The 27,504-nt window shown below is 42.7% G+C and overlaps 1 protein-coding gene across 1 annotated transcript; it reads left to right on the top strand.

The window, feature by feature from the left end:
* plod2 (procollagen-lysine, 2-oxoglutarate 5-dioxygenase 2) lies at window positions 1-27,504 on the top strand. Its single transcript, XM_079181227.1, has 20 exons — window positions 1-430; window positions 9,547-9,638; window positions 10,670-10,806; window positions 12,771-12,934; window positions 15,395-15,507; window positions 15,606-15,669; window positions 15,936-16,033; window positions 16,985-17,086; window positions 19,170-19,295; window positions 19,383-19,504; window positions 20,066-20,170; window positions 21,048-21,173; window positions 21,994-22,135; window positions 22,875-22,937; window positions 23,960-24,073; window positions 24,367-24,432; window positions 24,658-24,762; window positions 25,822-25,968; window positions 26,184-26,309; window positions 26,490-27,504. Exons 1-20 carry the CDS (start codon window positions 328-330, stop codon window positions 26,643-26,645), a joined length of 2,271 nt encoding a protein of 756 aa, XP_079037353.1. The 5' UTR covers window positions 1-327; the 3' UTR covers window positions 26,646-27,504.

Genomic DNA, 27,504 nt, shown 5'->3' with positions numbered 1-27,504 from the left:
TCAGGGCTGAACTCCGTTATCTCGGCTCTCTTCATGGGCTGGAGCTTCACCGGGAACAGGCTGCAGTTGCAATTAAGAAACCACGCCCGCTGGCCTCTAATTCCCCTGATTTACAGTACTTATACTTCTCTTCCCTGGAGCACGATCCATCTCCAGAGCTGCTCGACCAGAAAACTTCACATCCTCTGAAGGACTTTTTTTTTCTTTTTTATTATCATTATCGCGAGAGCGTCGGCTGCATTGCGATCCTGACCACTGCCGGGAGAAGGGCTAATAGTCCGGCGGTCACTCTCACTTTTTGTCGGGGGAACACGCACAACACCAGCAATGGAGTACCTCGTGTTTTGTTTTGTGTTTTCATGCTGGGTGAAGTTTGCAAGTAGCGTCTCTTCTACTGATACACCCCAACCTCTTGCGCCTATTCCCAAAGGTAAGAAACTTTTTCTCTCCCTCCTATTGTTTGCGCCGAACTCAAACTCCGCATATCCACCGCTAACTAGCGCGCTTCATCAGAGTTTATTCAACACATCGTGAGACTACTGAATAATAATTAAAAAAAAGTATTCTACCACATGATGTTAACTGTACAAGAGGTGCAGGTTGCCCGCGGCTCCCTGTCAAGCATGTCGCAGAGTTAAAATGACATGATAGTGCTCAACATAAAAGAGCCGTCTGCGGTTTCTCACACTGCGGGTTTGCATTTGATGTTGTTTGGCTGCGCCTTTAATGTGCACATGTCAGGCTGTAAAACGTACGCGCGAGAACTAACTAATTGCTAGGCGAAATCCATTTGTTGACACTCTCTCTGAATGTAAACCAGAACAGAAGGCACGATTTGCCATAACAAAAATCAGAATGCAGTAGTATTGGATTTTAATAGCAAACACGCTATTACGTGCTTGAGACACAGAGGAGAGGCTGTAAAGCTGATGTAATTGAAGGCTGATGGAGCCTGCTCACGTGCTCAGCTGTTGAGGCGGCCTACATACAGTAGCCTATAGGCTGCATGTGTAGGTCCAAAGCAGCCTGTTGTGCGTGTGTGCCGTTTTATTGACTTGTTGGCATGTCCCTCTTGCTCAATTGCTCTAAATTACCCTCATATCATTTAAGTTAAACGCAGCTCTTTTCACATGTCCCAGGGCTTCTAGTAAAGACCTGCAAACAACAGCATAAGTGGGTACATGCGTTTCTTTAATGCCAGTGTTGGTGTCAGACGTGTCCTGGGTTCGTGTGTAAGTTAAGTCTCAAAATCTGGTACTTTTTCTTTTAATGATGTATTTTGTTTTGGGGGAGGCAGGCCAATATTAGGGCACAACAGCTGCCTTCAGCCTCCACAAGTCGGTTTTGTCCTCTGGTCTGGACTGGGTGTCTCCCCACACGGTATAGCCACATTAACTTCACCGGGGTTTGCCTGTGAAAGTCCTGTTAGTACACCTGGGGGGTTGTATCAGGAGGTAACAGCGATGAAGCTATTAAAACTATCAGGGATTGAATGTTTTGCAGCTGTAAATGAAGGCTTTCATACTTTTATATGGCCAAGCAAACTGAGTGCAGTGGAGATTTCATTTAATGACGCCGACAGGTTATTATATAAAAGTATTTTAATTGCATTGGGTTTCCTTACCCAAGATTTAACCAGGTGTCAGATTTACAGAGAAACTTTGAAAGTATATAATGAACTGCCCTTGCTACAATAGTTGATAAGAAGGAACACTTTTCTTTTTAGAACAATAGAAGCATTTCAGGTTTGGATAGATTTGATTTATGTAGGAAAAAGAGTGGGTATATAGTCAATATTTAGTTTAGCTGTGTTTCATCGCCAAAGGAACATCATGCACAGATGTTTCTGCAAATAACTCTTTCAGTGTGTAAAACAGCAATACGTGAGCTAGACTAGTTTATCATTTCTTTATGTAAAATCATTATTTTTCTACTAAATACGTAGCAAAGCACTAAACAAGGCACTAACTCACTTTGCAGTTTATGCAACACAAATCACAACACCATTAACACATTGCATTACACACATGCCTTGTATTCCAAAGCTTTAGATGTCCTTTTGTTTTTCTTATTTTGCTAACCCAAATAGAAGCCTTTTATTCTCGACTCAGACAAAGTGATAAAGCATTCTCGTCCTGGCATGGGGCCTGTGTGGGTCGTAACATCTTTATTACACCTATTGTATCAGGTGTAAACAGTGTGTAAACATTGTACCTTTTACATGGGTCAAGATGCTGGTCATCTTAGTGACAGGGTACTACAAAGCAGAGATAGTGGATAGCAAGGAACCAATAAAAAGGCGACAATATTGCACACACCGGCTGTATAGTTATTTGTATTGAATGCCACCTGTGCAGACGTAGGGAGAGTGTTTCTCTGTTGGTTCAGACTTCACATTCTGATACCTCTCCGCCAACTCCTCTCTGAGACCACAATGAGCCGCCAACGGGTGGAGCACAGACTGAAACGGTGTGATACAGCAACAAAAAAGGGACAGTGGAATAAGGAATGCAGGCCTCTGCACCTCCGTGCACCTTGCCAGTCGCTGTGAAGAGCTGACGTGGCTGTCGGATTGTCGGTTTTGGAAAGTTACAAAAATTGGGCGGAGTAGACCCCCCCCCACTGTCCAGCCACCTGAAAGGAGCCTTTCACTTATTTCTGACAGACTGTGTGAACAGCACTTCTGAGTAACAGTAAGAGTATTTATTGGATTCTACTTTGACAGTTTTAACTTGAAGATGCCACTATCTGAAAAAAAAAAGGTAAAATCTGTTTTACATCAACACTATCTTACAGAGAGATGTTGACAGTTGCGTGGAAACAACCTTCTGACATTTACAAGGACACACTGCTGGGTGAGTGTGTGTGGGAGACCAAGATAAAGGCCATAAATCAGTATGATTTGCTCTGTGCCACTGTTTCATGGAATAGGCATCTTTAGAATAGACCTTTTCCCAGACAACAACACTGACGTGTCAGCAGGGAGCATTTTATATAGAAGAAAAGGAAACTCCACCTCAAGTTGCCCTTGCCTTATACTCTGTATCACAGCGCTTTCTATTGCATGTAATTCCAGTGTAACAAAGAAACAAACCCTGTTGGCAGGGCAGACCTGCAATCATGCCTTAGAACGTTGTTGCTTCAGCACCACAAGGTCGGTTCCCTGGCTCCTTTTCAGCCCAAGAAATGGATGCTGTTGTCTGTTTTTGTTTCTGAGCTGTCTGTGGTATTCTGCCAACTTTCAAATATATAAGTTGAGCAGGATATCAAGAGGATAGTTCCCATGATGCAACGTCTTCCTCTGATGCAATACTCAAAAGACAAGTGACATTTCAGCAAAGTTGTCAGGACTGGAACAAAAATCCCAATGTGCTACTTAACAAGCCATTTAAGTGACCACCGTGTGACAGTGTGAATTAACAGCTGCTGAAGACCAATGTTGGCTGATTCTTGAACTGAAACAGTTGACAGGGTGGACTGTTGAAATTGCCACATATTGTCCAACTTGTAGAACTTTATTTCAGTTTAAGTGTGAAGGTACTGAGGCTGGAATATGTAACAAATATGGAACATATCAATGCGATACAGTTTTCAAAAGGAGAGAAATGGCTTCATGAAAATGACACCATCCCAGGAAAAAAAGAACTAGGCAGGACCAACTAGCAGCTTTTTACTTGGAAGTTTGCCTTCAGGTATCAAGTACTCCAATTATTTCAAAGTAGTCTTTTTTGAGAGCCAGAGATTTCAGTTTGCACTTCGGGTCCATTGAAGCCTGTTGAAATAAAATCAGCTAGCTGAGGATAACATGTATAGATGCCAAACCATGCACTTAAAGAGCCCTCGCTGCTCGTCTTTAAAGCCTCAATTCACTTTCCGGGTAGAGAAACGGGAGCCATTTCAAAGAAGCAGCGTGTGGCTGTACATAAAAACACTCTAGTCATATATCCTTTTCCAGGAAATATTATCAAAATGTAATAGCTGATGATATAAAAGTGGGTTCTGCTTTCCATTTACAGCAATTCCAAGCAAACTAAATTGTTAACCTCTAAATGCGTTACGTTGAATTAAACTAGTTGTGTTCCCGTCAACAATGAAGGATTTAAAGCTCTACAGAGGAAATGAGCGGCCTAACTGTAATGCATGACTTAAACCAGATAATACTAGTTGTTTTTTGTCTGCATTTGACTTGTTTTTGTCGGGTAAAATAAATAAGCTATTCTTGTATCAAAATTGTTTCCTGGCCCAGTGCTGGTGACATCATGCCACATCCTAAAGGCTCAACAGCCTGTGGTTTGACATGTGTAATTGAAAACACAGCTATTTTCTGCAGACGCACTCAACACGGCCCGAGTGGTATGGACATGGTGTGCTTCATCAATTATGGTGACTTTAAAACGTCGCTAGAAAATAAACTCCATTTTAGTTGTGGACAGCTAAGATAATGTCCGACTAAGCAACCTGTGAGCATTAGGTTATCCAGTTTCTTTGTGTATCCATCCCTCAAATATGGTGACTACAGCTAATTACAAACGCATGCATACTCACCTATAGCAACAATGGTATGTCGGCAGGTCCAGGGGCTTCTGCCATTAGATGTCAAGTGCTACTTCTGTGCCAAAGCCACTTGCGGTTGCATTCAAATTCGAACGCATTCTAAAGCTTTAAACTCTTTAAATGTAACCGTAGGTCGGGTAGCATGCTTCTATGTTTAGCTAAGGGCTGAGAATTGAATGGAGTATATTTAGGGGAAAACTAATATGTATTGTTCATATGGAAATATCGAATTCTTACGGAGATGTAGAGTGAGTTTCAGGTCATTGTTGAGCTGTCCGCCCCACAACTTTACTGTTTTGGTTCACTCTCACAGTTTCCAGCCGCATCAGGCAGCTGCTTTAAGTGAAAGAGCTTTAAAAAAACGCAGCTCAGCTCCAAATGTTAGTTAAAGAGCCAGATATTTCCCCCCAGGAGTTGATTGAAAACCAAAAGCTAAAAGAATATTGGACTTACATTTGCTAGGTGGCCAGAAACAGGACTCCAAATGACTGATAGTGTTGCTCCATAACTGCTGGATGAGTAGATGAGCAGCTGTTTGCTAACAAAATCCCCATATTAAAATAAAAAGGTGCTCACAAACTATTTCCGCTGTCCCCAGATGGCCAAAAAGTAGTTTAATATCACATAAAGCCTTTATGAACTACACAGTGATCATTTGATTAAGTCCAGAGCGGTAGTGTTATTTTACAGTTGGATGAATAACACGTTTGCGAGATTAAACATCTTCCTGGTTCCAGCTGTGACCCAATTTTCCAATTCAAGCGCCACTTGAATGTGATTATGTTTTTCAATGGAGGTGAACAACAACTTAAAAGTTCAAGTAGAGAAACATTTTGCCATCCAAACTGAAGTATTAAGCAGTGCCAGAGTCAAAGTAAGAACATGACACTTGCTCTTTTATCTTTTGCAAGATGGATGAGAATGACTCTGAGGAATGTTCTGCAGGTCTCTGTGGAGCGAGATACGCTCTGCTTCTGCTCTGATTAAGCCTGTTCACTGTCCAACATATGGATTGGGACTTCTTCAAAATGCTCGTCTTCCCTTCACCGTTTTGAAAAGTAGAACACCAACTTATTTGCCTCTTCATTCCTCTTTGCTACGGTTTTATCTTTCACTTACATTGTACATGTGTGACAGGTCTGTTTCCATTCGTTTACTTGCCAACAGAATGTTGTTTTTTTAAATGAGTAATACAATGAGGGGTTTCATCTGTACAATGTAGCAGTGCACATTACTGCTGACATTCTGGCACAGCTCAAAGGGCCGGGAGTCAGCTACACTCATTGGAACAGTTTCCTCACATTCTCTCTGTACCCCGATAGCAACGTCTCCCTTCATTATTTCAGTTCACTGAGTTCAAGTTAAATTCACATTTCATATGATGAGGGCCGGCTGTTAGGAGGGTGCTCATCCTCAGGCAAATCTCCAGGTTCAGACACTGGATCGCACTTAAAAAAAGCAGCACTACTGGTATGAATCAGGTCTGATTTGGTTATTAGCAATCAATTTTTCTTTTCCCCGTCTCAAAGTTTCTTGCTGTACCTGGAGTTAAAGGCAGGCTGAGCAAACCGATGCAAGGAATGAGGGCTGTTAAAGAAAACGTAGAAATAACATTTCACGCCGAACGCGAATGTTACGCGGTGCTAATTTAATTTAATATGTATATATATATATATATATACATATTAAATTAAATGTTATAAGTAGGCTACAATTAACAGGAATACGAACATTCAGCCACTTCAACATTGCATCGCTGTTGGTAATAACAGTTTTGATGCAAAACATTCACAGGGGAGTATTTCACAATGTTGTGTCATTTATTCATCACTACTTGCACGTTCCTTTGCCTGACACCTTTTGTGTTACTTAGACGAGCAAAATAGAAAGAACAGGTTTGTGTTCACTGTCCAGGACTGTCTTGTTAAAGAGGAAAGATCCTGTTATACTGAAGCTCAAGGCCAGGGAACATTCCCATGACAGTGCTTTTCGTTCCGCAGGAAACGCTTAGGTAAGCGTTGTCCCAGCCAGTGAGTCAGAACTTTTGCACATCTTAGTGGGAAAGTTTACCTAGACGGATAGGCCCATGCGGTACAGGAAGACAGCATTTAGCAACCATGCAAAGCTACATCAGCTCTGTATGCAACCCTGTATGAGCTACATTCCGTTCCTCCAGTGGGCTTTTTCATGCAGTACTGACAGGTTTCTGTGTTTCCTCTGACTGGCCACTCATCCTCCAAAACCTTGGCTGTCTGAAAACCTCTCCTTTTGAGTTTTGCCACTGGTCTCTCAGTTATGCTTCGTTATCAATGTGATTGACATAAAGACACATCAGAGAACTGGAGGATTGGCATATGATGCAATGTTGTAGTTAGATTGGAAGGTAGGTTTCAAACTAGTGTTGTTGTTTTTGTCCTTGGGGATTCATTTGAACGATGAAGCAGTACGAGACAACAATCCTTATGAAAACAAATCAATATACAGTCTGCACTTTCAATGAAAAGGGCAGATATCCAGACACTGTTTCTAAATAATAGGCAAAGAGAAATCAATTGAGACCTTACTACTTTCAATCATGTGAACTCCGAGATTGTTACCATTAGATATAACTTAATAAGTGGCTGCAGATCATCCTGTGTAACATAGCATTAGATGTCATCTGCGTAGAAGGCTGTGATTGCGTAAAGTATGGGTGAAAGTCAGATTGGGTGACGGAAAACCCAATCAAAATCTGGACTAATTGACAACCCCTAATTTAACATGATACAAAATATAGACATAGGCCTTGGTTTGCCATAGAATTGGCAGATCATAACCACTCTCAAGGTGTTTTGTGTTGGATGTAGAGACAATATCCAGCCATGGTTTCCTTCCACAGTTCACACGAGGCCACTGTGAATAATAACAGATTTTCTCCACCAAGAATCGTGTGTAGGAAAACCATGAAAACAGATTTGTTGACATGTTTGAATAATGACTTTAATGTAAGCAATAAAGGTTTGCCTCATGTCTTCTAAATCAAAATGTGGTTTGAATCCCCAGGCTGTATTTAACGAGGGGCTTGTTGCTTGTTGAGATGCACCCATGTGACCTGCATGTTTAGGAAGGGCGGGACGGGGCACGCGTGGTTCCATAAGGTCAGGGCGAAGTCACCGAGCGGTAATTGGTGTAAGCTGTCGGCCTGTTTCTTCCCGACGGCAAACGTCTCCCTGACATCACGAGCAAGACAATGTTTTTGTTTTCAATGCGCGTGCTAAAGCACTGCAGTAGTTTAGTGTTGTTAGACATTCAAAATTATACTACTGTAAGTGAACAGAGCAGGGATCACAACATGAAGCTCACCACTGGCTTTTACTGCACATACGTGTGTATGTATATATATATATATATATATATATATATATATATACATATACACACACACACACACGTAAAGTTACTGGATATGAGTTTCTATTATATTGCAATGAGAAATAAAAAACATGTGTCTGGCAGTTATCAATAGAATGGAATACAGAATGTTTCTGGAGGTTTCCAAATATTTCATTCCAGCAGAACATTCTACAGCACCAGTATACTCATACTCAGTGAGAACTGCATGCCGGACGGTCGAATAGTTCTGGAGACCCTTTTTACATTTTTTTGTGTCTGTAAGTATTATGAATGGCTTCTAGGAGAGATGGTCTTAAAAAGTGTCTGGAAATGTGTTTCCCAGATGTGGGACATACTCACCCCTGCTTTATGCTCCTTCATCCAAAGACAAGAGCACGGACACACCTAGTTATGTGGCTCAGGATAGGCACCACTTCCTTCTGTGTGGTGCTCTTTTAGAAACCAGGCTGTCTGTGTCTTGATGCTGTTAGGGTTAGAGGCAGAAACGATTTCCAGCCTGGTGCAGAACCTCTGTGTCAGAGGATAACTGGTATGGCTATTAGAGGCGCGACAGGGCCACAGCCTAGACTGGGATGAGAGAACGGCTGAGTCCCATTGACAGGAAATGGATGGAAGGTTGTAGTGTACTGTAGTGTGGGTGGGAAGTGGGTGATTTTGATTGTGCTGACAAATAAAGATTTAGAAGAGGACCTAGGCTCTTGTATGCCCGGAGGGTGTAATTAGTTTAACCTTAAAATCTTCACAAAAATTAAACATTAAAAGGAATGTCTTGCACAGTTTAAGAGCTGGAATACAGAGTGCACTTTTGGGCCCTTTATATGGCCCTGCGATGTTCTCCTTCATACGTCCAATACAATAAATCATTTAAAAAGGTCGAGTGGAAAGTAGTGCAGATTGGCTCTTGAGACATGAAAAGCAGGATTTGTATTCAACTGGTCCTCTAAAACCATATTAAAATGCTATCAACCTCATTTTTGGCCTGCCTACTAGCGCAGAACAATATTTTGCGCATATTTAAATTTCCTTTTGGAAGCCGGAAATGAATAAGTACCCCGGCTTCATGCAATAATAGAGTTTGATGAACCGGATCGAGTAATCAAGTGGACCCCCAGTTGCTTTTACATAACACAGTGGGTGTAGTCTGCCTCTCTCTAGCTTCGCGGGAGGCTACGGTGCTAGTTTGTATTCGGTCTAACCCTTCCTCAAACCTCAGACGTCGGCACTCATGGCCACTGGAAATGTCCCGGAGGTTTGCGGGAGTTCTTTTAACCCAAGACGAAAAGAAATGTCGACGGAAGAATCCCAAGTTTAAGAATATGCTTCTGTTTTTGAATCAAGTGAAAGCTATAGTCGATGCTCCTAATTTGAGATGTAGGTTTAGACTGCTAAACCAAATAGGAACCAGTTTGTTGACATAGGTCTGAGGTTTACAAGGAGCTTGGTTCACAGACTGGGGAATCACAATACTCACTGTGTCTTTTAGCTGCAGGAGTAGAGCCGCACATCCCTATAATTTGGTAGGCAAAAATCAAGTGATGACTTTATAAGTCGCAGCTTTTGGACTGAATGTAAGATTGTGGAAATTGCTTTATTTTGCAGAGAAATTGCTCGTCCTAACTGTTGCAACAGAGGAAACGGATGGCTTCCTGCGCTTTATGCAGTCTGCAAACTATTTCAAGTACACTGTGAAGGTAAGGTTTTCTCTTCATTTTCTAAAATGATGCCCACTAATGTGCAGTTAGTCCCGGCTAAGGATGACACACACACACACACACACCATCACACACAGCAGCCAAATCTTTCCAACATACACATCCCAAGATTGATTAGGCCTGTTAACAGGAACAATGGAGTGCAGCAAGCTGCAAAAACATCCATCTTAAAGGGATATTTCCTTAAAATGGGTCCAGAAATCCCCTCCGAGGTTGAAACCAGTGGTAATAAAAACACTGGATTTTAGTGCACCGCCCGAAATTGTGTGGTTCACTGCTTCTATGTGTGGCCCAGCTGGACTTGTTTGTATTCAATCTCCTGCAGACACACACACTTGCAAGCTACTTCGCTAGCTTTTTTTGGGACACTTCCTGAGAACTTTTATAAATACGAGTTAAAGTTGTCATCTTCCTGTTATTCTTTGCTTGGTTATGCCGTTGCTTGGTGTGGATCTTTGTACAGCAAACCCACTGACACTACATTAGTAAACAAAGACGAACAGGGACCTGATAATTTGACCGCAACTTAGGTTCTAACTCAGTTCTGCAGGAAACTCGGCCCATGTGGACCATCGGTATGAAGCTGCCTTAAACTCCAAAGCTCGCACTCTTATCTTCATCTCCCCATACAGCTGTGTGCTGTGTTATTTCAATCAAGGGAACATTGTGTAGAACTGTATTTTGGCAGCACTTACGCAAATGAGCTTTTAAAATGGAACATACTTGCCCTGTTTTTCAAAGCAGCGTCTCTGTACTCTATTTTCTTCTCATAGATATTAGTGGACACATCTTACTCCGCCCTATTCGAGGACAGTTCTTGGAAAAGGCCCCCATATTCAAAGTGATTTTTTTTTTCCCTCCCAATGGCAGAATTGCTCACTGGTTTTGAGAAATAAACAAAAGAAGAGTGAAGGACTTTAGGTAGTGGGTCTTATTACAGTGCTGCTGGGCTGCCTTCTGGCGACGTTTGGTGTCAACGAGGCTCTAACGCTTCATGTGTTCTGTCTCAGGTGTTGGGAATGGGAGAAACATGGAAAGGTGGTGACGTGGGTCGCTCCATCGGCGGAGGGCAAAAAGTCAGACTCCTGAAGGAGGCCATGGAGGCTCTGGCTCACCAGGAGGATCTTGTTGTCCTTTCCGTGGATAGGTATGTTGATGTACAAAGACATGTTATTGCTTTTTTTCTGTTTTTTGTGGTTGTTCATCCCTTACAGTCATATTCCCAAGCGACATATTACCTTTAAATACTGTAGGAAGTTGAAGTGCCTCATTCTGACTCCAGATGTTTGTTACTATTTTTAGGGATTGAGCGTTGCTCCAATTTAGCTTTCATTTAAAATATAGAACATTTCTCCAACAAGAAAGAGAGGCAAAACACCTTTAATTGCTAAGTAGATGTATGAATTAAAAATTTAAATAATTTTCACAATCACAGACTGTAATAATTGCTATGAAAGTGACGCCTCCTCAGTGAGGTGCTTCTGCACATTTATGTAGTTCTAAACCCCCCCCCCCCCCCACACACACACACACACACACACACACACATTCTTCTAAAGGCATTATTACAGAGCAAAGGCAAATATAAGAGTGTCATTTTCACATGCAGGTAGCTGAATTATGAGTTTTCAAAGCCGATGGAAAGTTTTACCGAGTTAATGCGAGTGGTTTAGAGTAATAACAGCTTTTGCACGCCATATTTCCTCAAATGGAGCAGAAGATGATGATACTTAGTGCACGATGTCACATGAATAATGTAAGCTATAATTGCTGTGCAAAGTTGTCACACCCTTGAAACAGGTAATTGGAATGCTTCTTCATTTAGAGTAAATAATTGTAGTAACAAACTGCACTTCATAGAAGAGGGAGCTATTCAAATGTGTTTTAAAATCTATAATCCTGCTGGTTTTCACAATGTTTCATTCAGTCACAATCTCACATTCTGTCCTACATGCAACTCCCTCCCCGAGATGGAAGTGAAATTCAAATGTATTAACTGTGTTGTTGAGCTTCTGAGCGTGGGCTGAAATTCTTAAAATGAAATAAAAAATGATTGCATGCAATTCAAAAGCCATATAACTCAAACGGAGACTTCAATTGTCATTCACAGCTAAAACATTTTCTGTCACTACGTACATTTGGAATTGGTGGAAATGTGTCATGTGTATAAAAAAAAAAGAGGACTTTTGGGCTTTAAAATGGGAAAGTTAACCAGTTAATCAGGTTACATTATTACCCAAACACCACACATTTGTAAAGAAAGTATGAAAAGGTGGTGGCTCCCAGTTTTGAATCCATTAGGTATGTTTCTCCTAATATCACAGTTCTGTTGTAGAAGCAAAGACATGAAGCAATCTTAGATGATAACGTAGGTAGCGAATGTAAAACAGTCCAGTTCACTCCCAAGCAACATCTGTCTTGTTTATTTCCTTATTATTCACTTTTTAAACATCGTCATGGAGGTTGTGTCCTTGATTGCAGATCTTTTTTATACTAAAGCAATAAGCATGATGAATGAGTTAACAAGAGACAGAGGGTAGTTGTATGAACATGTGTCAGCCAGATGTGGATACAGTAGAGTCACCCATCTTTAAACTTCTCTTCATCTCATCACATGCCTGACCGAGGTTGTCTTTCACTTTCCATGCAACCTGATATAAATTGTGTGTATATAAACACAGAATTTCTTTTTGGATAGGTTTAAGACTGGTGTGTCACATCTCCAGAAACATTGGTTTCCACATCCGAACAGATCTATTTGAATAGCAGCCCGCTTTAAAACAAGTCACCGCGAGTCCTCTTTAAAGGATTAAGCACAGTGCCGCTGTCTGTACAGAACTGTGTGTGTATTGTGTGTTAATGTCTGTCAAAGCAGCGCTCTCTTGGAAATACCTCACGGTACAATCCAGAACCGCTTGCCTATACAAACGCTCACTCGTGAAGAATGTTCACCGTTTACATTGATATGTTTATCCGTCTCAAGCAAGTAGAAACCGAGGTTGTGAGTCAGACGCACGATAAAACAGACTTAAAGAAAGCTGTCAGACTGCCCCTGAAGGGGGAAGACGTGATAGTGATCTGTTGTACTCTATCTTCACTCCTCCCTTACAGCTACGATCTTATCTTTTCTGGGGGACCAGAAGAGATTCTCAGGAAGTTCCAGCAAGCCAATCACAAAGTGCTTTTCGCTGCAGAGGGACTGGTATGGCCGGATAAGAAGCTAGGTGACAAGTACCCCTCAATCCGCAGTGGCAAGCGCTACCTCAACTCTGGAGGTGGGTCCCACAAATTCTAAATGTGATCAAAACATGTTTTGACCCGTTGAATCCCGTCCGTCATGGTGGCTGACAAGAACACATTGTTATCTCCGCCAGGTGTAAGCCTGGATGGAGGTCATGTGTTGGTCGTGTGTGTGTGACTGTGTGAGTGTGGACCTCCGCTTACTCCTCAATCACCGCTCTGAACCAGCCCCCGGCCGCTATCGAGTACACAGCTTCTATTCTGTGACCAGAGACACAGTGAGGCGAAAACAGTTAGCACACTGTTCTTGTTTTGGATGGTGTGTTTGGCTAACGGCTAACGAAACACTCTGCTGAGTACCTCTCAGCCACCGTTCTGCCGCTCAGTTTTATTGGGGTTTTTTTTGTGACGCCGTGTTTGGCTAACCGCTAACTGATCAACCAGTGCACACACTGCTGTACCGCTGCTAAGCGGACGGACAGCGACTTCGAGCCCATTGTGAATGTAACATAGCAGCGCTGCTTGTTTTTTTATTTCAATGAAGTCTGTTTGGCAACCCGTTACAGCACTGGTTGCATTCATCCAACCGCACAATACAAGCAGTGGTCGTTGCAGACCCACATGGCAGAGAACTGCACTCTACTGAGTGCACCTTTCTGGTTTGGATAATGCAAACGCCACCCTCAATTACGCAACCATCTGGTGACGAAAAGTAGATGTTAAATTGTCATCCTTGTCTAGATGTATCCCTTATATGAACATAATATTTGGATTCCACAATCTAAAAGTTGATAACCATTTAATTTATGTGATGTGTATAGCGATGGTGTGTTGGGGTAGACTAGTGTTTGAGTAACCGGGTGGTTATCCCAGAACTTCTACGGGTGGGCATGGCTTTATACATTCCACCTTCAAACTGTCAAACTTTGAAGAGCTGCAGGCCTCGCTGGAATTCAGGGGGCTGAGCAGCCGTGCAGCAGCCTCAGTGTTTTTGCTCTAAAGAGTGGTGGAGCGGCTTCAAGGTATGACAACGAACCGGAGTTAGTCTTAAAATATAAAAACCACAAGACTTGTGGTACCTTCTTACCTCCTGCTGTAAAATGAAAGTATATTTTTCCTCTAAACTGTTTACTTGAAGTATTTCCTGTCTAAGGTGGCAGAAGAACACTTGTGTGTATATTAGGCTAACTTCAAACTTCCTGTTCAACCATTTTTTTACTATAGATTTCTTCAGTGGTCACTCTTCTGAACCTCATATGAGGCTGTTTCGAGGCGTAATATGATTGTGACATGAACTACATGAAAGATGCTAAATGAGGGAAAAAAGGAGTGAATATGTGCAGATTATTGTTTTTTTACAAAAGGAACAACAGGACCCGACATGGCCAGCTGCAACCAGCCAGTCGTTCAGGACACTGAATTACTGCTTTCCCTGTGGTCATCAGTCCGGTCTGACCTCCCGCGTATTGGAGCCCAGCAGTCTCAGACTGATCACAGGCCGTTTTTAGCGTTCACTGTCATTGACATGACATGTGGATTTGTCTTGGCCCCCAGAATGTGCCACAGTTTGTATAAAATTGCAGGCTTTGTTTGTGTTCCTAAGGCCACCGCCCATGTGACCATTGGGGGAAAGTTTTATGGCATCTGGACACACACTGCTTTGTCAACGAGAGTGGAGTAACTCAGGGACGGAATCAAGATACAGAAGGGTTGTGTGTGTTTGATTAGGTATATTAAATCTGATCACAAACCAAACGTATGGTGGTTGTAACAAGGGGCGTGGCAGCCATCAGAGGTAGCATGAACAGTTGCAAGAGCTATAAATGAAACAACTTCTGTCAGAATAGACACAGAGCAGCGTAAAAGAGTGAATTTTATTTTGCATTGGGTCAAAAAGGCATGCACTTCCCAGCACTCTCCAGGATTTCAAAGCCATAAATTTGAGGATATGCTACCGACAATTGGATTAGCATAAAATATAATAATGTCCTTTAACTGTTTTATTGCTCCTGCCATTTAGATTATGTCATGTCTATTCGCCGACTTGTTTACGATGTCTACGGCTTTGCTTTTTCTTTTTTTTTTCTTTTTTTTTTAATGATGGGATGCAAAACTCTGCACACCAGCGACATAACCAAACCCTGCATTCTGACACTGTGGTCAGTGTCCTTGAGCAAGAGAAGGAAAAAGAGAAGATGGGAAAACTTGAGGAGAGATAGCCATGAGACTGTACATTTAGAGAGGGTGTACACACTGTCGGGAGACAAATATAACGTACAGATTGCAGCTTTCTTACCGCCCATTATCGCACTCCGTTCTATCTACAGACTGGGAAGAGAGAGTGATGGCCCATGCTTGTGTGCTTTGGGTTATTGCCAAAAATCGCTCAGGCAGTATAGTGTAATTGTCACCCAACAGTCTGTCCGGACCTTGTAAACGACTCTCAACCCTATACTTTACCGCTGGATGTGTTACATACTGTTTATTACTTGCAGGTATTATCGGCTATGCCCCATACCTAAACAGAGTCGTTTCACAGTGGAACCTCCACGACAACGACGACGACCAGCTCTTCTATACCAAAATATACTTGGATCCCTTACAGCGAGTAAGTATCTTGTGTCAATGCTTAACATTAAAGTATATATTCCTATAAAGCGTATCTTGGATGACTAACATATCCTTTTATATTTCCGTGTCTTTCAGCAAACTCTCAATATGACTCTGGACCACAAGTGCCAGATTTTCCAGAACCTGAATGGAGCCGTTGGTGAGAAATCACAGAAACTCAACCAATCTGTATATTATATGTCAAATAGGTTCAAACTCAATTATTTTAAACCACAGTGTTATGCTGGCTCTTGTAAGTAGAAATAAAACCATGTTGTTTTGCTCACGCACTGTGAACGATTAGATGATTTCAGAGAAGTTGTAAACTTGGAGATTCACCCAGTGAGTTGAAAACCTTCTGAGCCCATGTGGCAAGTCGATTTTCATAACCTGGCCTGAGATGTCTCTTGTTCCCCTCTTTGGCAGATGAAGTGCTTCTCAAGTTTGGAACAGACCGCGTACGAGTTAGAAACACAGTGTACGACTCGCTGCCGGTGGTGGTCCATGGCAACGGAAACACCAAAGTGAGAAAGAAGCGATGCCGCCAGACACACCTAACAGAGCGTACTGTGGCACAGCATAGAGACGTTTAAGTTAATCAGCCTCATGGACAATAGCTTTGGGTTGAGTTATTCAACTCTTCGTTTCCATTTGCAGTCGAGTTTCTGTATTTGCCCATTTTCTTTTGATTTTCATCCAATGAGCAGAATCACCAAAGATGTCATTGCACTGCATGCATTCTCACGCATTCAGGAAAACATACAAACTGTTCATATGATACTTGCCAGTAATCCTGGCCAGGAAATCCAGCTCATTATGTCTGAGGAGGAGAGAGGTCTGGCCAAAGCTAGGCTACAATAATTCTGTCAATATGTCCCCCACATTATTTTTGCAATCAGTCTCTGTAAATTAAAGTGATGGACTCCGCGAGTAGAAAAGCAGGATGTCTGTAAGATACCATCATCATTCCATAAAGTGTTTTTTTCCTCACTGTACTGTCAGCGCCTGTCTCTGGCCCTTCTTGGGAATGAACCAAACCTTTGAGTCATTCTTCCCAGAGAATTACTAGATCACAGAATCTCCATTAGAGCAGGGGTTCCTACCATTAGAGTTTCCTCGCTAGATTCCTGACCATTAGTTGTACTTTTTCACAGTTTTTTTTCACGCTATGACCATTTCTGGTTACAAATACGTGATCACAGTGATAGTGTGATAGCGATAAGAGATACAGAGAAGGGATAATTACACCACATCGTGAAGTCTCAATTCCACAAGTTATTCTGCCTGGTCACCTAGTTTCTCCAAAAAGAAGGGGATTGAATACCCGCAGTAATATTCCAAGGTATTCCAAACACATCATGATGAAGATCAAAGGGAGCCCCGCTCTGAATCACAGACATATTTGGAGTTTTTGTTTTTGCTGATATTAATCTTGTGTAACGTGGCATTCACCTGCTGAAATCTTTCCTTTACAGATGTACTTGAACTATTTGGCAAACTATGTCCCCGATACATGGAACTACGAGCACGGCTGTAGCCACTGTGATGACGACGTCGTGGACCTGTCTCAGTTAAAAGTAAGTTCTTTTCTTTGTATTTGCTGTTCTCTTTTGTCTTTTGTCTTTTTAAAGTGCTGCTATGGAAAGTTTATATTAAGCCAACTCCCTGTGGACACAGGAAAAGAAAAAAACATTGCCTGGTCTTCCAGCATGAACCATCCATCTATCAGTGACTGTCTAGACTCTAGACAGTAGGAGTGGAGCCGAGCTTGTGATATTTCAACAGATATGCATGACTGTTTGTGCTGCACACACTCCCTTTCCAACAATAATAGGCTGTGTACCCGTTGGTCCTTTTGGACCCTTTTAAAAGAGCATAAGTGCCAGGGAAACGACTCGGGGAAGAGGAAGCAGGGCACTGCTGTGGTGCAGGATATGGCTTCTGGGGTTTCCACAAGGGCTCATTTAAAGGGGAGTCACTGTTGACCAGCCTGCCTTTTAGTGGGCTTCTCAGTGTGGGTTGTACCCACACTAGTAAGTTACAGTGGTTACGCGGAAAATTTGTGGCAGATTTCAGCCAAGGCTGGCGACGTATAGACAGCAGGAATGGCAAAATGATTCGGCTGCGACTGTTATGAAAACTACTTCTCTCGTTGCGGGCCACTGAAGCGTAGAAGAGTTCCCAGTTACTCGATTATATTATCGCTGTTTTTATCTACTTTTGTAGATAAACAGAGGAATTTAGTTTGGTACAAACCTGCCCAAAAGCGCAACAAAATGTACAGCACAATGTAAATCACAAAATGTGAGTCACGAACCCCTCAACCGTTTACTCTGATTCTGTCGGCCCCATGAATAAATGTGCTGAAACAGTTTCACTGGAGCCGATTCAATACAAACCCAGCTACATGAAAGGCATCTCTGTGAAAGCCGCTCTCAGTGACCTTCCATGGTGAACGAAGGAAATTGCTGCCTCTCGATAATAGGCAAGTTAGCGGAGAATTTCATTCCGCCGTGCCCACTCTCTGCCTGTTTGGGACAGAGCCGTCTGTAAGATCACGTCATCTGGAAACACTGGTCAAACTGCGTCCAGGCCTTTCTTGTGGGCTAAACCCAGACCACTGGCTGTCTAGCTTGGTTCTTCGTGTCCTTTGCTTTTGGGAATAAGCCACGGCCTTGCAAAGCGTGTTACTTCTACTCTATACTGAGCAAGCCAGATCCTGTCACTACCTATTTTGTCTCTAAAGACCATGTGTTGCTGCTTTAACACACACTTTAGTCGTTCTGTCCCCCGCCCTTTTTGCAATTCCTTTCCTTTCGCTGCCTATCCGTGCATAACGTCTTCGGTTCACATTGGCAAGATGCTCGGGTTCCCCCCCTTTTTTTTGTGCCTGAGACGCAGTCATTGCGGAACACACAAATTAGACGGTTGGGCTCAGATCCCTTTTCATCCCCGGCCCAGACCTTCGCTGTGAACTGGACAAGAGGAAGAGGAAACCAGACGGGCTTGTGTGGGCTGGAGCTGTCCTGGGAAAATGTTTCCTCCTCTCCTCTGAGTGTCGTGCTCTATTTGTCTTTATATATATATATATCTTCTTTGCCCCAACTGTCTGAGCCTTCACTTTGTACTGTCCTCACATTGCACGTGGCAACCGCAAACAAACGAAAAAGGCAAAGAAACATACGAATAGTTACTGTATGTAACTTAAGTTCTATGAGTACAAGGAGGAGAGGAAGAGAGATGGTGAGAGATGACACGGAGGACGTGAATCATGACCAGATTGTCATAGTTTATTAAAAAATATATAATATCAGTTACCTTACTTCAGTAACTATCAGCTGCCTGGATGTAACTGGAAACACTTCCACCTCAATGTGTTTGTACTGCAATAGAGTCTGCATCACAGAGAAGCTAATAATGAACTAATACATACTATAATAAACAGATAGTAAACCCCTCTAACGCTGCCCCCATGGCAACCCTCCCTTTCCACAGGAAACACTGAAGAATGCCGTCACCGACAACATGTGTTGCAACTTCACTGTTTGCTTATGTGTGACGTAAAATGTCAAATCATCCATGATTTATGTTAAACAGTGCGCCTCCGCCAAGACCTGTTGTGTGAAGTAGTACTCATTTGTCTCCTCTCTGTTTACACAGGAGTATCCGAATGTGTTGGTTGGAGTATTCATCGAGCAGCCAACTCCATTTCTGCCTGAATTCTTCCAGCGGCTGCTGACGCTGGACTATCCCAAAGATAAACTCAACATTTTTATCCACAACAACGTGAGTGTATGCAGCTGATCTAGATATCTACCCTGCATGGCCCCTTATATGTGGCTTCTAATCCATTAATATTGGCTCCCTGCTCAGGAGGTTTACCACGAGAAGCACATCCAGAAGTTCTGGGAAGAGAACCGAAACGTGTTCGGCTCTTTCAAGGTTGTGGGACCAGAAGAAAATCTGAGCCAAGGGGAGGCCAGGAACATGGGCATGTATGTCTCTCCATCCGGCATCTCTCAGGACCTGTGGTTTGAAATGCAAAATTGATGAAACCAGATGATGGTGTTTTTGGCGCCAGTTGATCATCGCCAAAAGGAAAACTAGCATGTCAAATGATCTTTAAGCCTCTAGATGGTGCTTGCATGATTCTCTTAACATAGCAGTCAAGTAAGGGCAATTCTTCCCTCTGATTCATTCTCCATGTGCTCCCTCTCTCATTGATCAGTGTTATAGTATAACTAGTCTGTTGTCACGGTGATAATTCAATCTGCGAGACCGCATCACAGAGATCCCATAAAAAAACACGGCATGCCTTAAAGCCCTTAAAGTTAAGGACAGCCCTATAATGAAGCCTCAGGTGTATTAGCAGTCTCTAATCTTCCTAAAATCACATTATCCACCAGAGGCCAAAAGACAAGTCAGTGAGCAGCCTGACTGCAATTAAAAATGACATCTTATCTTAGGAGTTAATAACTTCCACCATGTGACCGTGATTACTTCATTGAACTGTAATCAGCCCTGGATTGAATAATCACCGCTTCCTCTTTCATTAGGGATCTCTGCCGTAAGGATGCCACGTGCGACTACTACTTCAGCCTGGATCCAGATGTGATGCTCACCAACAGACAGACACTGAAGCTCCTCATTGAGCAGAACAGGTAATCACACGGTGGCTGGAATAGAAACCGCGCTGGAGCTCATTCGACAAGCCTCCCTGGTTGTCGTGACTGTTGAAAGTGGCAAAACCGCAGGAACATTACAGCGGAGTGAATAAAAGTTTTAAAAATAAGCCGCTCCGGCTTCCTGTTTGTGCTCGGCCTCATGGGAACAGCGAGAGAGTCTAAGGCACCCTGAAATGCCACTTTGCATTATACCAAAAACAAACTTTTTCTGCTTCTGCACCTCGTGATTGTTAAGAAACCTTCCTGTGAACTATGTCATTGTGGCCGTGGCGCTGCATTGTGATCTGGGAGTCACGGCAGCGTGAAACCCCGTCTAGGATTATTTAAAGACAGCATGAGAATTCTCTGCTGGCACTGAAGTTGCGGCAGGAATATGCCAATCTATCGCAACTCAAAAGAAAGCATTAGAATGCCGTAGCGCATCCATATCAAACAACACTGTGATTTACGGCTCAAATATTTCATGTCTGCCCAGTTTATTTCATGGAAAAAAAACAATCCCTTTCATTTTGGTTTGGGTTTGCTAAAAGAACAGCAGTGGAAAAAATCCAGTGTTACTGTATGCCATGCAAATTCAAAGAAATAGACCAGATTCTTGGTAACAAAAACAGCCTTCTGCAGCGAGCTGTTATCCTCTCTTGAATCCAGTTGTGCATGATCTCTGGTTTACATTATGCGCTTCAACGATCTGCTGGTAACTTGGCAGTGATCATATCTTTCCACAGAGAGGTTGGTCTCCTTGATGCTGAGAGACCCAGTACATTAGGTGGCTGGCTTTCTGTGAGATGCAACTGACTTTTATCTGCTCTGACAGAATTACCATCTCTCCACTCTGCCTCCTGCTTCCCTACAGGAAAATAATTGGCCCCCTCGTCACTCGTCACAGCAAGCTGTGGTCCAACTTCTGGGGAGCCTTGAGCCTGGATGGTTATTACGCTCGCTCTGAAGATTATGTCGACATTGTGCAGAGGAAACGTGTGTAAGTCACAAGTGCATTAAGGCTACACACACACACACACACACGCACACGCACACGCGCACGCACGCACACGCACGCACACGCACACGCCGCACACACACACACAGCAATGGCTTTGCATTTTTATGGTTCACACAATGGATCTCTCAGCGTGTCCATGACTTAAAATAAATCTTGCCCTATTGCGCTGAAGCGGTTCTCATCCATGTTTAGCCATAAACACCAACACACACACACACACACACACACACACACGATGCCTTTATTATGAGCTACATCCTAGGATACACATGTGAACATGTCATTAAAGCCACAGTCAACCTGAGCGGAGATTTAGTGCTGGGCATCAAAGCCGTAGTGTGACATAAGTTGAAATGGCGACCAGATGGCGCAAAGGAGTAAAACATTAATCCACCAAAGTGGAAACCACAGATTTAATCACCCGCGGGCCTGTGGGGGTGGGAGACAGTAAGGGATCAGGTCCTCATCGCTGCACGGTTGGGATCTGGAGATAGACTATAGTGCAAGTGGAATAGGCCGTAACAAACTGGGACAAAAAGAGGGGAACATTTCAAACACAAACTTCTTGATAAATGCTTGTAATTATAATATTCAGGACACCTTTTACCACATTTGACATGCGCTGCCCTTATCTTACCACGTAGTTCACCAATATGTTCTCCACCAACTCCTACCACACACACACCTGTGGTCATGGATGGCATGAGGATTACAATGAAAAGCAATCTCCTGCAGCACTCCAGGAACGCAGTTTACAGTAAAATGAGCACTTCCTTTCTCCGTGTCGTGTTGTTTCTAGGAGTACGTGGAACATTCCTTTCATGGCACACGTATACCTCGTCAAGGGCACTGCTTTGAGGAAGGAACTGAAGGAGAGGAACCACTTTGTGCTGGAGAAACTAGACCCAGATATGGCTTTTTGTAGAAATGCCAGAGAAATGGTAAGAATAATCGACCGTCATCCTAATGGATTCATGTCTCGATAGTGTCCACATCTCGTGACGTTGTAGTCTGCACAGTGTAGCGTCTATAATAACATGTCAGTATTAGGGCACTTAGCCCCTTGTAGGGGACGTACTAGGAAATGTAATTCTGTATTATATAGGAAAGATTAACGAGTTTAGAATCTTGACACTAAAAAAAGTTCACAGCTCAACGGAAACGTTGAAAAGACGGGCAAGTATACGGGCATGAACCTCCTCTGTTTGTGGTTGCTCTGTGGTGTGTTTCAGGTTCTCTGCTCCCATCATCCTTCACTTTCTCTTGCCCTTATTGTCATGTGACCACAGGCAGTGCAACCCGTTGCAATGCAATGTTTGTCTTGTCCGTTAAGTCTTTGTAATCTGTTCCTCCAGCTGTGTTTTATCTCACTGACATGTCACCTGCGCTCTAAACTAAACATCTGCCATGCCTGATCCAAACTTGGTGTGCTTTTGGATTGCTTGGCCCTCCCCCCCCCCCCCCAGCATGCATTCCTCCCATGTTAACCCACGAAAAACATCAGCTTCAGAGGGACCCTTGCTACTTGTTCATGCAGGCATTTTTTTCTTCTCCTCCTGAGTTGCTTTATATGTGACACACATATATATATATATACATATTTCACCTGTCACCCCATCTGTTAATCTGAAACAGTCATTTATGTTATCCTATTTACATTATGCTTCTCCTTCATTTTAGACCAGTCACAGAGAAAAAGACTCCCCTTCTCCGGAATCATTCCATATGCTCAGGCCCCCAAAGGTTTCCATTTGTTTTGATATATATTGGTGGAATTCATAAAATGGAATATTGATTTTCTGTCTATGCTGCTGCCTATATCCTCACGTAAAAAGAAAAAAAATCAGGATGTCTGGCAGATCTTTGGAAATTGATGTTGATTTTCTTGCTTTAGTTCAGGTCGAAAGTCAGATATTTGTTGAAGCTAGATAGAGAAAAAGGCCAAGAGGAGATCAAGAAAGAATAAGAAGGTCGGAGAGTGGATTCACATGCAAGTCCCCTGTCCTGATGCTTTACTCCAAATGGCCAAACCTTCCAGGAAACACGTGTAACCATCTGCTCCCTCTAAACACACCCGACTGATCTCAGACTAGGCTCCAACAATATTATACTTTTCACTCATGTAAACCATCTGGACTAAAACACAGCTTTCACAATACGTTTTTGTGCGTTAGCAATTTCAAAACTCACACCAGGATTTTGCTAAATTACTTGTAATTTGTCATATTTCCCCCCCACAAAGCCTAGTCTGATAGTGAGTCCAAATCTTGCCCCCCCCCCCCCCACGCGCTTCACTGTAAAGGAAATTCCTGGACTTGCTTTGTCCCAAGCTGCCCAACTCCCCTCTATCCCTATTCTACCACTCCTCACCCCCCCCCTGTCCTGTTCCCAACCCACCGCGATCCTGCAGCCCTCCCAGCCACCACCCATAAATAATCTTAGATTATTTATATGGTATTCGTCTCTCTTTTGGTTCTTCATTGACCCTAATTGATTCAAGTGTGTTAAAACACACTTGAATCGCACTTTATTATTTTTGGGGGGGCAAATGAAGCTTTGAAGTAGTTTGCCACAGGTAACGCTTTGTCAGATTTTATGCCAGTGCTAACCATTGATGAGTGTTAATAATAATTATGACCTGCCGTGTGCTGATGTGCATATATTATGGCTCTGCAGACATGAATCAGTTAGAAATCCTGCCAGTGAGACATTAAAGAGATTCTAACTTTTTGTGGAACTGACTGAACTTTTCCCGTTTGCTGCAGGGAGTCTTCATGTACATAACAAACCGTCACGACTTCGGGAGGCTCATTTCCACCGCCAATTATAACGTTTCTCATTATAACAATGACTTGTGGCAGATATTTGAAAACCCCGTGGTAAGTCATTATGATCTCTCATCATTGTACGTACACAAAGCAAAGCCATTGTTTTTTCTTCTGAATAGCTGAGATAAACAGCAGCCACCTGTAAAGGTTATTAGCCATAATGGAAGGATTAGAGATGCGGGACGATTTTGTGGTAATGACCTCAGCGTGATAAGACTCCTGACTGATAAGGCTTTGTGATTTACTACTGTATTTGGCATGCTGGGACCTGCCCTGTGGGAGAGGGGATTAACTCTGAGGTATGTAGGTCAGCAAACCTAATCTAATATGATTTATCCTTACAGGACTGGAAGGAGAAATACATCCACCAAAACTACACTCAAATCTTCACTGAGAACAACATGGAGGAGGTTTGTATTGAGCATGTGTGTGTATCTGTGTGTGTGTGTGTGTGTGTGTGTATGTGTTGGCGATGTAGACCGAGACGGTGAAAGAGAACGAACACGCGGGACAGAAATCTCCACATCTGTTTTTAACATATCTCGTACTACATTACAGTCACTGCAGCTCGAGGTGAAGGTGTGACTCAACTCTATTCTCAGTGGTCTCTTTGTGTCTGTGTGTGTGTGTTGCAGCCGTGTCCAGATGTGTTCTGGTTCCCAGTCTTCTCAGAGAAGGCCTGTGATGAAATAGTGGAGGAGATGGAGCACTACGGTTCATGGTCTGGAGGCAAACATGAGGTCAGTACTGTTAACTGTCAGCTCTTGTGTGTCGTAAACCTTAGTTTACGACACACAAGGCTATGCTAACATCAGCATGCTGACACGCTCACAGTGGCAACTATAAAGGTATAACGTCAACGTGTACAAAATGTTTTTCATTTGCCCAATTAACGGAAGCTTTCTTTTTCAAATTAAAGCGCATTATCTCTCAACAAATGAATTATTTCAAACTTTCTAAAGTTTGTGACAATATGGTTGCCCAACTCATTTCCTGCCACGGTTTCACACAGACAGCACAGTTGGAAACACCAGGGCACATTTTCTCAACCCCATTTGCTGTAATGTATTCAGCAGGCATTAAAAACGTACACTACTTTGAAATTGCCTGAAGCCTTCCATGTCTCCTTGTGGTTAAGTGTTTGTTGTAATTATTGCAACCCAGACAGCAATAGAAGGGAAACAATCCCTCACGTTGCCTTGTAAACTTAATTGTAACAGCCATGTCTCTGATGTCTTTGATGGCTGGGGGAGCTCTTACTTTCAAGCTACCTTTCACACCATGTCATGGGGGGGGTGGTGGGCAAATATTAGCCAGATGTAGGGGGTAGTAGCTACTTTCTTACATTTGTACGTCATATTTTTGTGAGGACACGCACAATATCGCACAGACACATGAGCGGTGTTCAGGGTATTTTATTATCATTCTTTCCAGGTCCATAGTTTGGATACAACCAAATAAATGGTTATGATGTTGTGTTTTATGTTAATGGTGTCTATTTCATGTGGCCTGTTTTATGTAGTTTGAAATTGGTAATTAATGTGTCTAAGAAAGTTTGCCTGGGAGACTAAATGTGCACAGACACTTTGACTAACTCTGGGTAAAGGCTGAGCTGGATGGCTCATTAAGCCTCATGCAGGACAGACAACAGTGCAGCCTGCGGTGTTAAAAACACACACAAGCACACAGACACGTCGTCGTTACACTTTGCGATCGCACCACATTGGAGGACGGTGGGTCATTTGCTCCGTCGTCACTCACACCGCATCCTGCTTTATTTTCCCTCTACTTTCTCTCAGGACAAGCGGATCTCCGGCGGCTACGAGACCGTGCCCACGGACGACATTCATATGAGGCAAATCGGCTACGACAAAGAGTGGCTGCACTTCATCCGGGAGTTCATATCGCCCATCACGTTAAAAGTTTACTCTGGCTACTTCACTAAGGTCAGTGTGAACTCGTGGAGGAATAGAAGATAGATTAACACCATCTCTATTTGCCCCAAATCTAAAAATTGAAGCCACCTCTTTCCATGGAACCTGTTTTTACATGTGAAGTATGTTAATGAACAGTGGCTGACAGCTTTTTTTTCTCCCATTGGATATGATCAATGATACACTTACTGTCAGCTAACTTGATGTATTCATGCGCTTTATCGCAGGGTTACTCAATAATGAACTTTGTGGTAAAATACACGCCTGAGAGGCAAGCGTACCTGAGGCCCCATCACGACTCCTCCACCTTCACCATCAACATTGCCCTCAATAACAAAGACACAGACTTTCAGGTAAGGACTTGTCCTGAGGGAGATGCATCGCGTTGGTATTATGGTGCAATACCTCAATGCATCAAATTTGATTACAGCATCTTCCTACTATCCTTGATAACCCCGTGACTTGTCGGGACAACCATTAATCTAACACTCAAATTTAAATCTTGACCGTTATCTTTGCTTTTTCTTTATCAGGGTGGGGGTTGCCGTTTCCATAGGTACAACTGCTCCTTAAATTCACCCCGGAAAGGCTGGACCTTCATGCACCCAGGGCGGCTGACTCACCTCCACGAAGGCCTGCCCACCACCAACGGCACCCGCTACATCGCAGTGTCCTTCATCGATCCCTGAGCTGATCCCATTATTCTGTAAATGAGTCTTTTCACTTCGCTTTGCTTTCTTTTCCCGTCATGTTTGTTTTGTCTCCCAGATGTTTTGCTGAAGCTATTCTTTTTTCTTTTTCTTTTTTACAAAACCAGAGCTTTAAAAAGGAATAAATGATTGCATGAAAGGAATCTCTGTCAAACAGAGTGTAGATGGGAAAGGAAAGTAACAAAAGTGATTCACACTTTAGACAAATATGCAAGTAGGGTACACAGCTGTGCCACACTCTCATTTCAGAGGATTCTTTTAATTCTAAACCAACAACCTAGCTGGAATAATTGGTGCTGTAGCTTATCCGGATTTTCACATTAGTAATTTACGGTTCCATAACTTTGCTAGCGTTTAGCGCTACCATGCTAGCATGCGCGGACGTTTGTGTTTCAGGTAAAATGTCACTGAAGACATTTGTACTGTAAAAACCGGTCACTGCTTCAATGACTACTGTTGCTTATCAACACTCCACAATTCTGCATTCAGGATTTAAGTAAACATTTGTTTGAGTGTAAGTGTTTTTCTACCGTGAAACAGTTTGGATTATATTTGTGATTTAAAATTTGATACGTGCCCCGAGATGAATTAATATAATTTTGGAATTTTGCACACCAGAAAAACAAGACAGCAGAATTCAATATGAATTATGTTTGATGAAGTTCAATATTCTGTTTTACTTGAAATATTTCTCATCCTCTTTTATTGGAAACTGGTAATATTCATTGGCTTTCCTGAAGACATGTCTGCGATATTTTTCTGAGAGATGTGTATGAATGGATTTTTAAACTCAGCAAGTTGTTTAACTTATTGTCAAAATGTAATAAAAAAAAGTCTT

Source organism: Pholis gunnellus (assembly GCF_910591455.1).
Source record: "Pholis gunnellus genome assembly, chromosome: 20".
Taxonomy (NCBI): domain Eukaryota; kingdom Metazoa; phylum Chordata; class Actinopteri; order Perciformes; family Pholidae; genus Pholis; species Pholis gunnellus.
Note: the sequence above shows the minus strand (reverse complement) of the source record. Positions and strands in the feature narration are given on the sequence as shown.

Coding starts and splice junctions, on each gene's coding strand:
- plod2 (XM_079181227.1), top strand. CDS start 328: ATGGAGTACCTCGTGTTTTGTTTTGTGTTTTCATGCTGGGTGAAGTTT. Junction 10,807..12,770: donor GTTGTCCTTTCCGTGGATAG/GTATGTTGATGT, acceptor CCTCCCTTACAG/CTACGATCTTATCTTTTCTG. Junction 15,508..15,605: donor ACTTGGATCCCTTACAGCGA/GTAAGTATCTTG, acceptor CGTGTCTTTCAG/CAAACTCTCAATATGACTCT.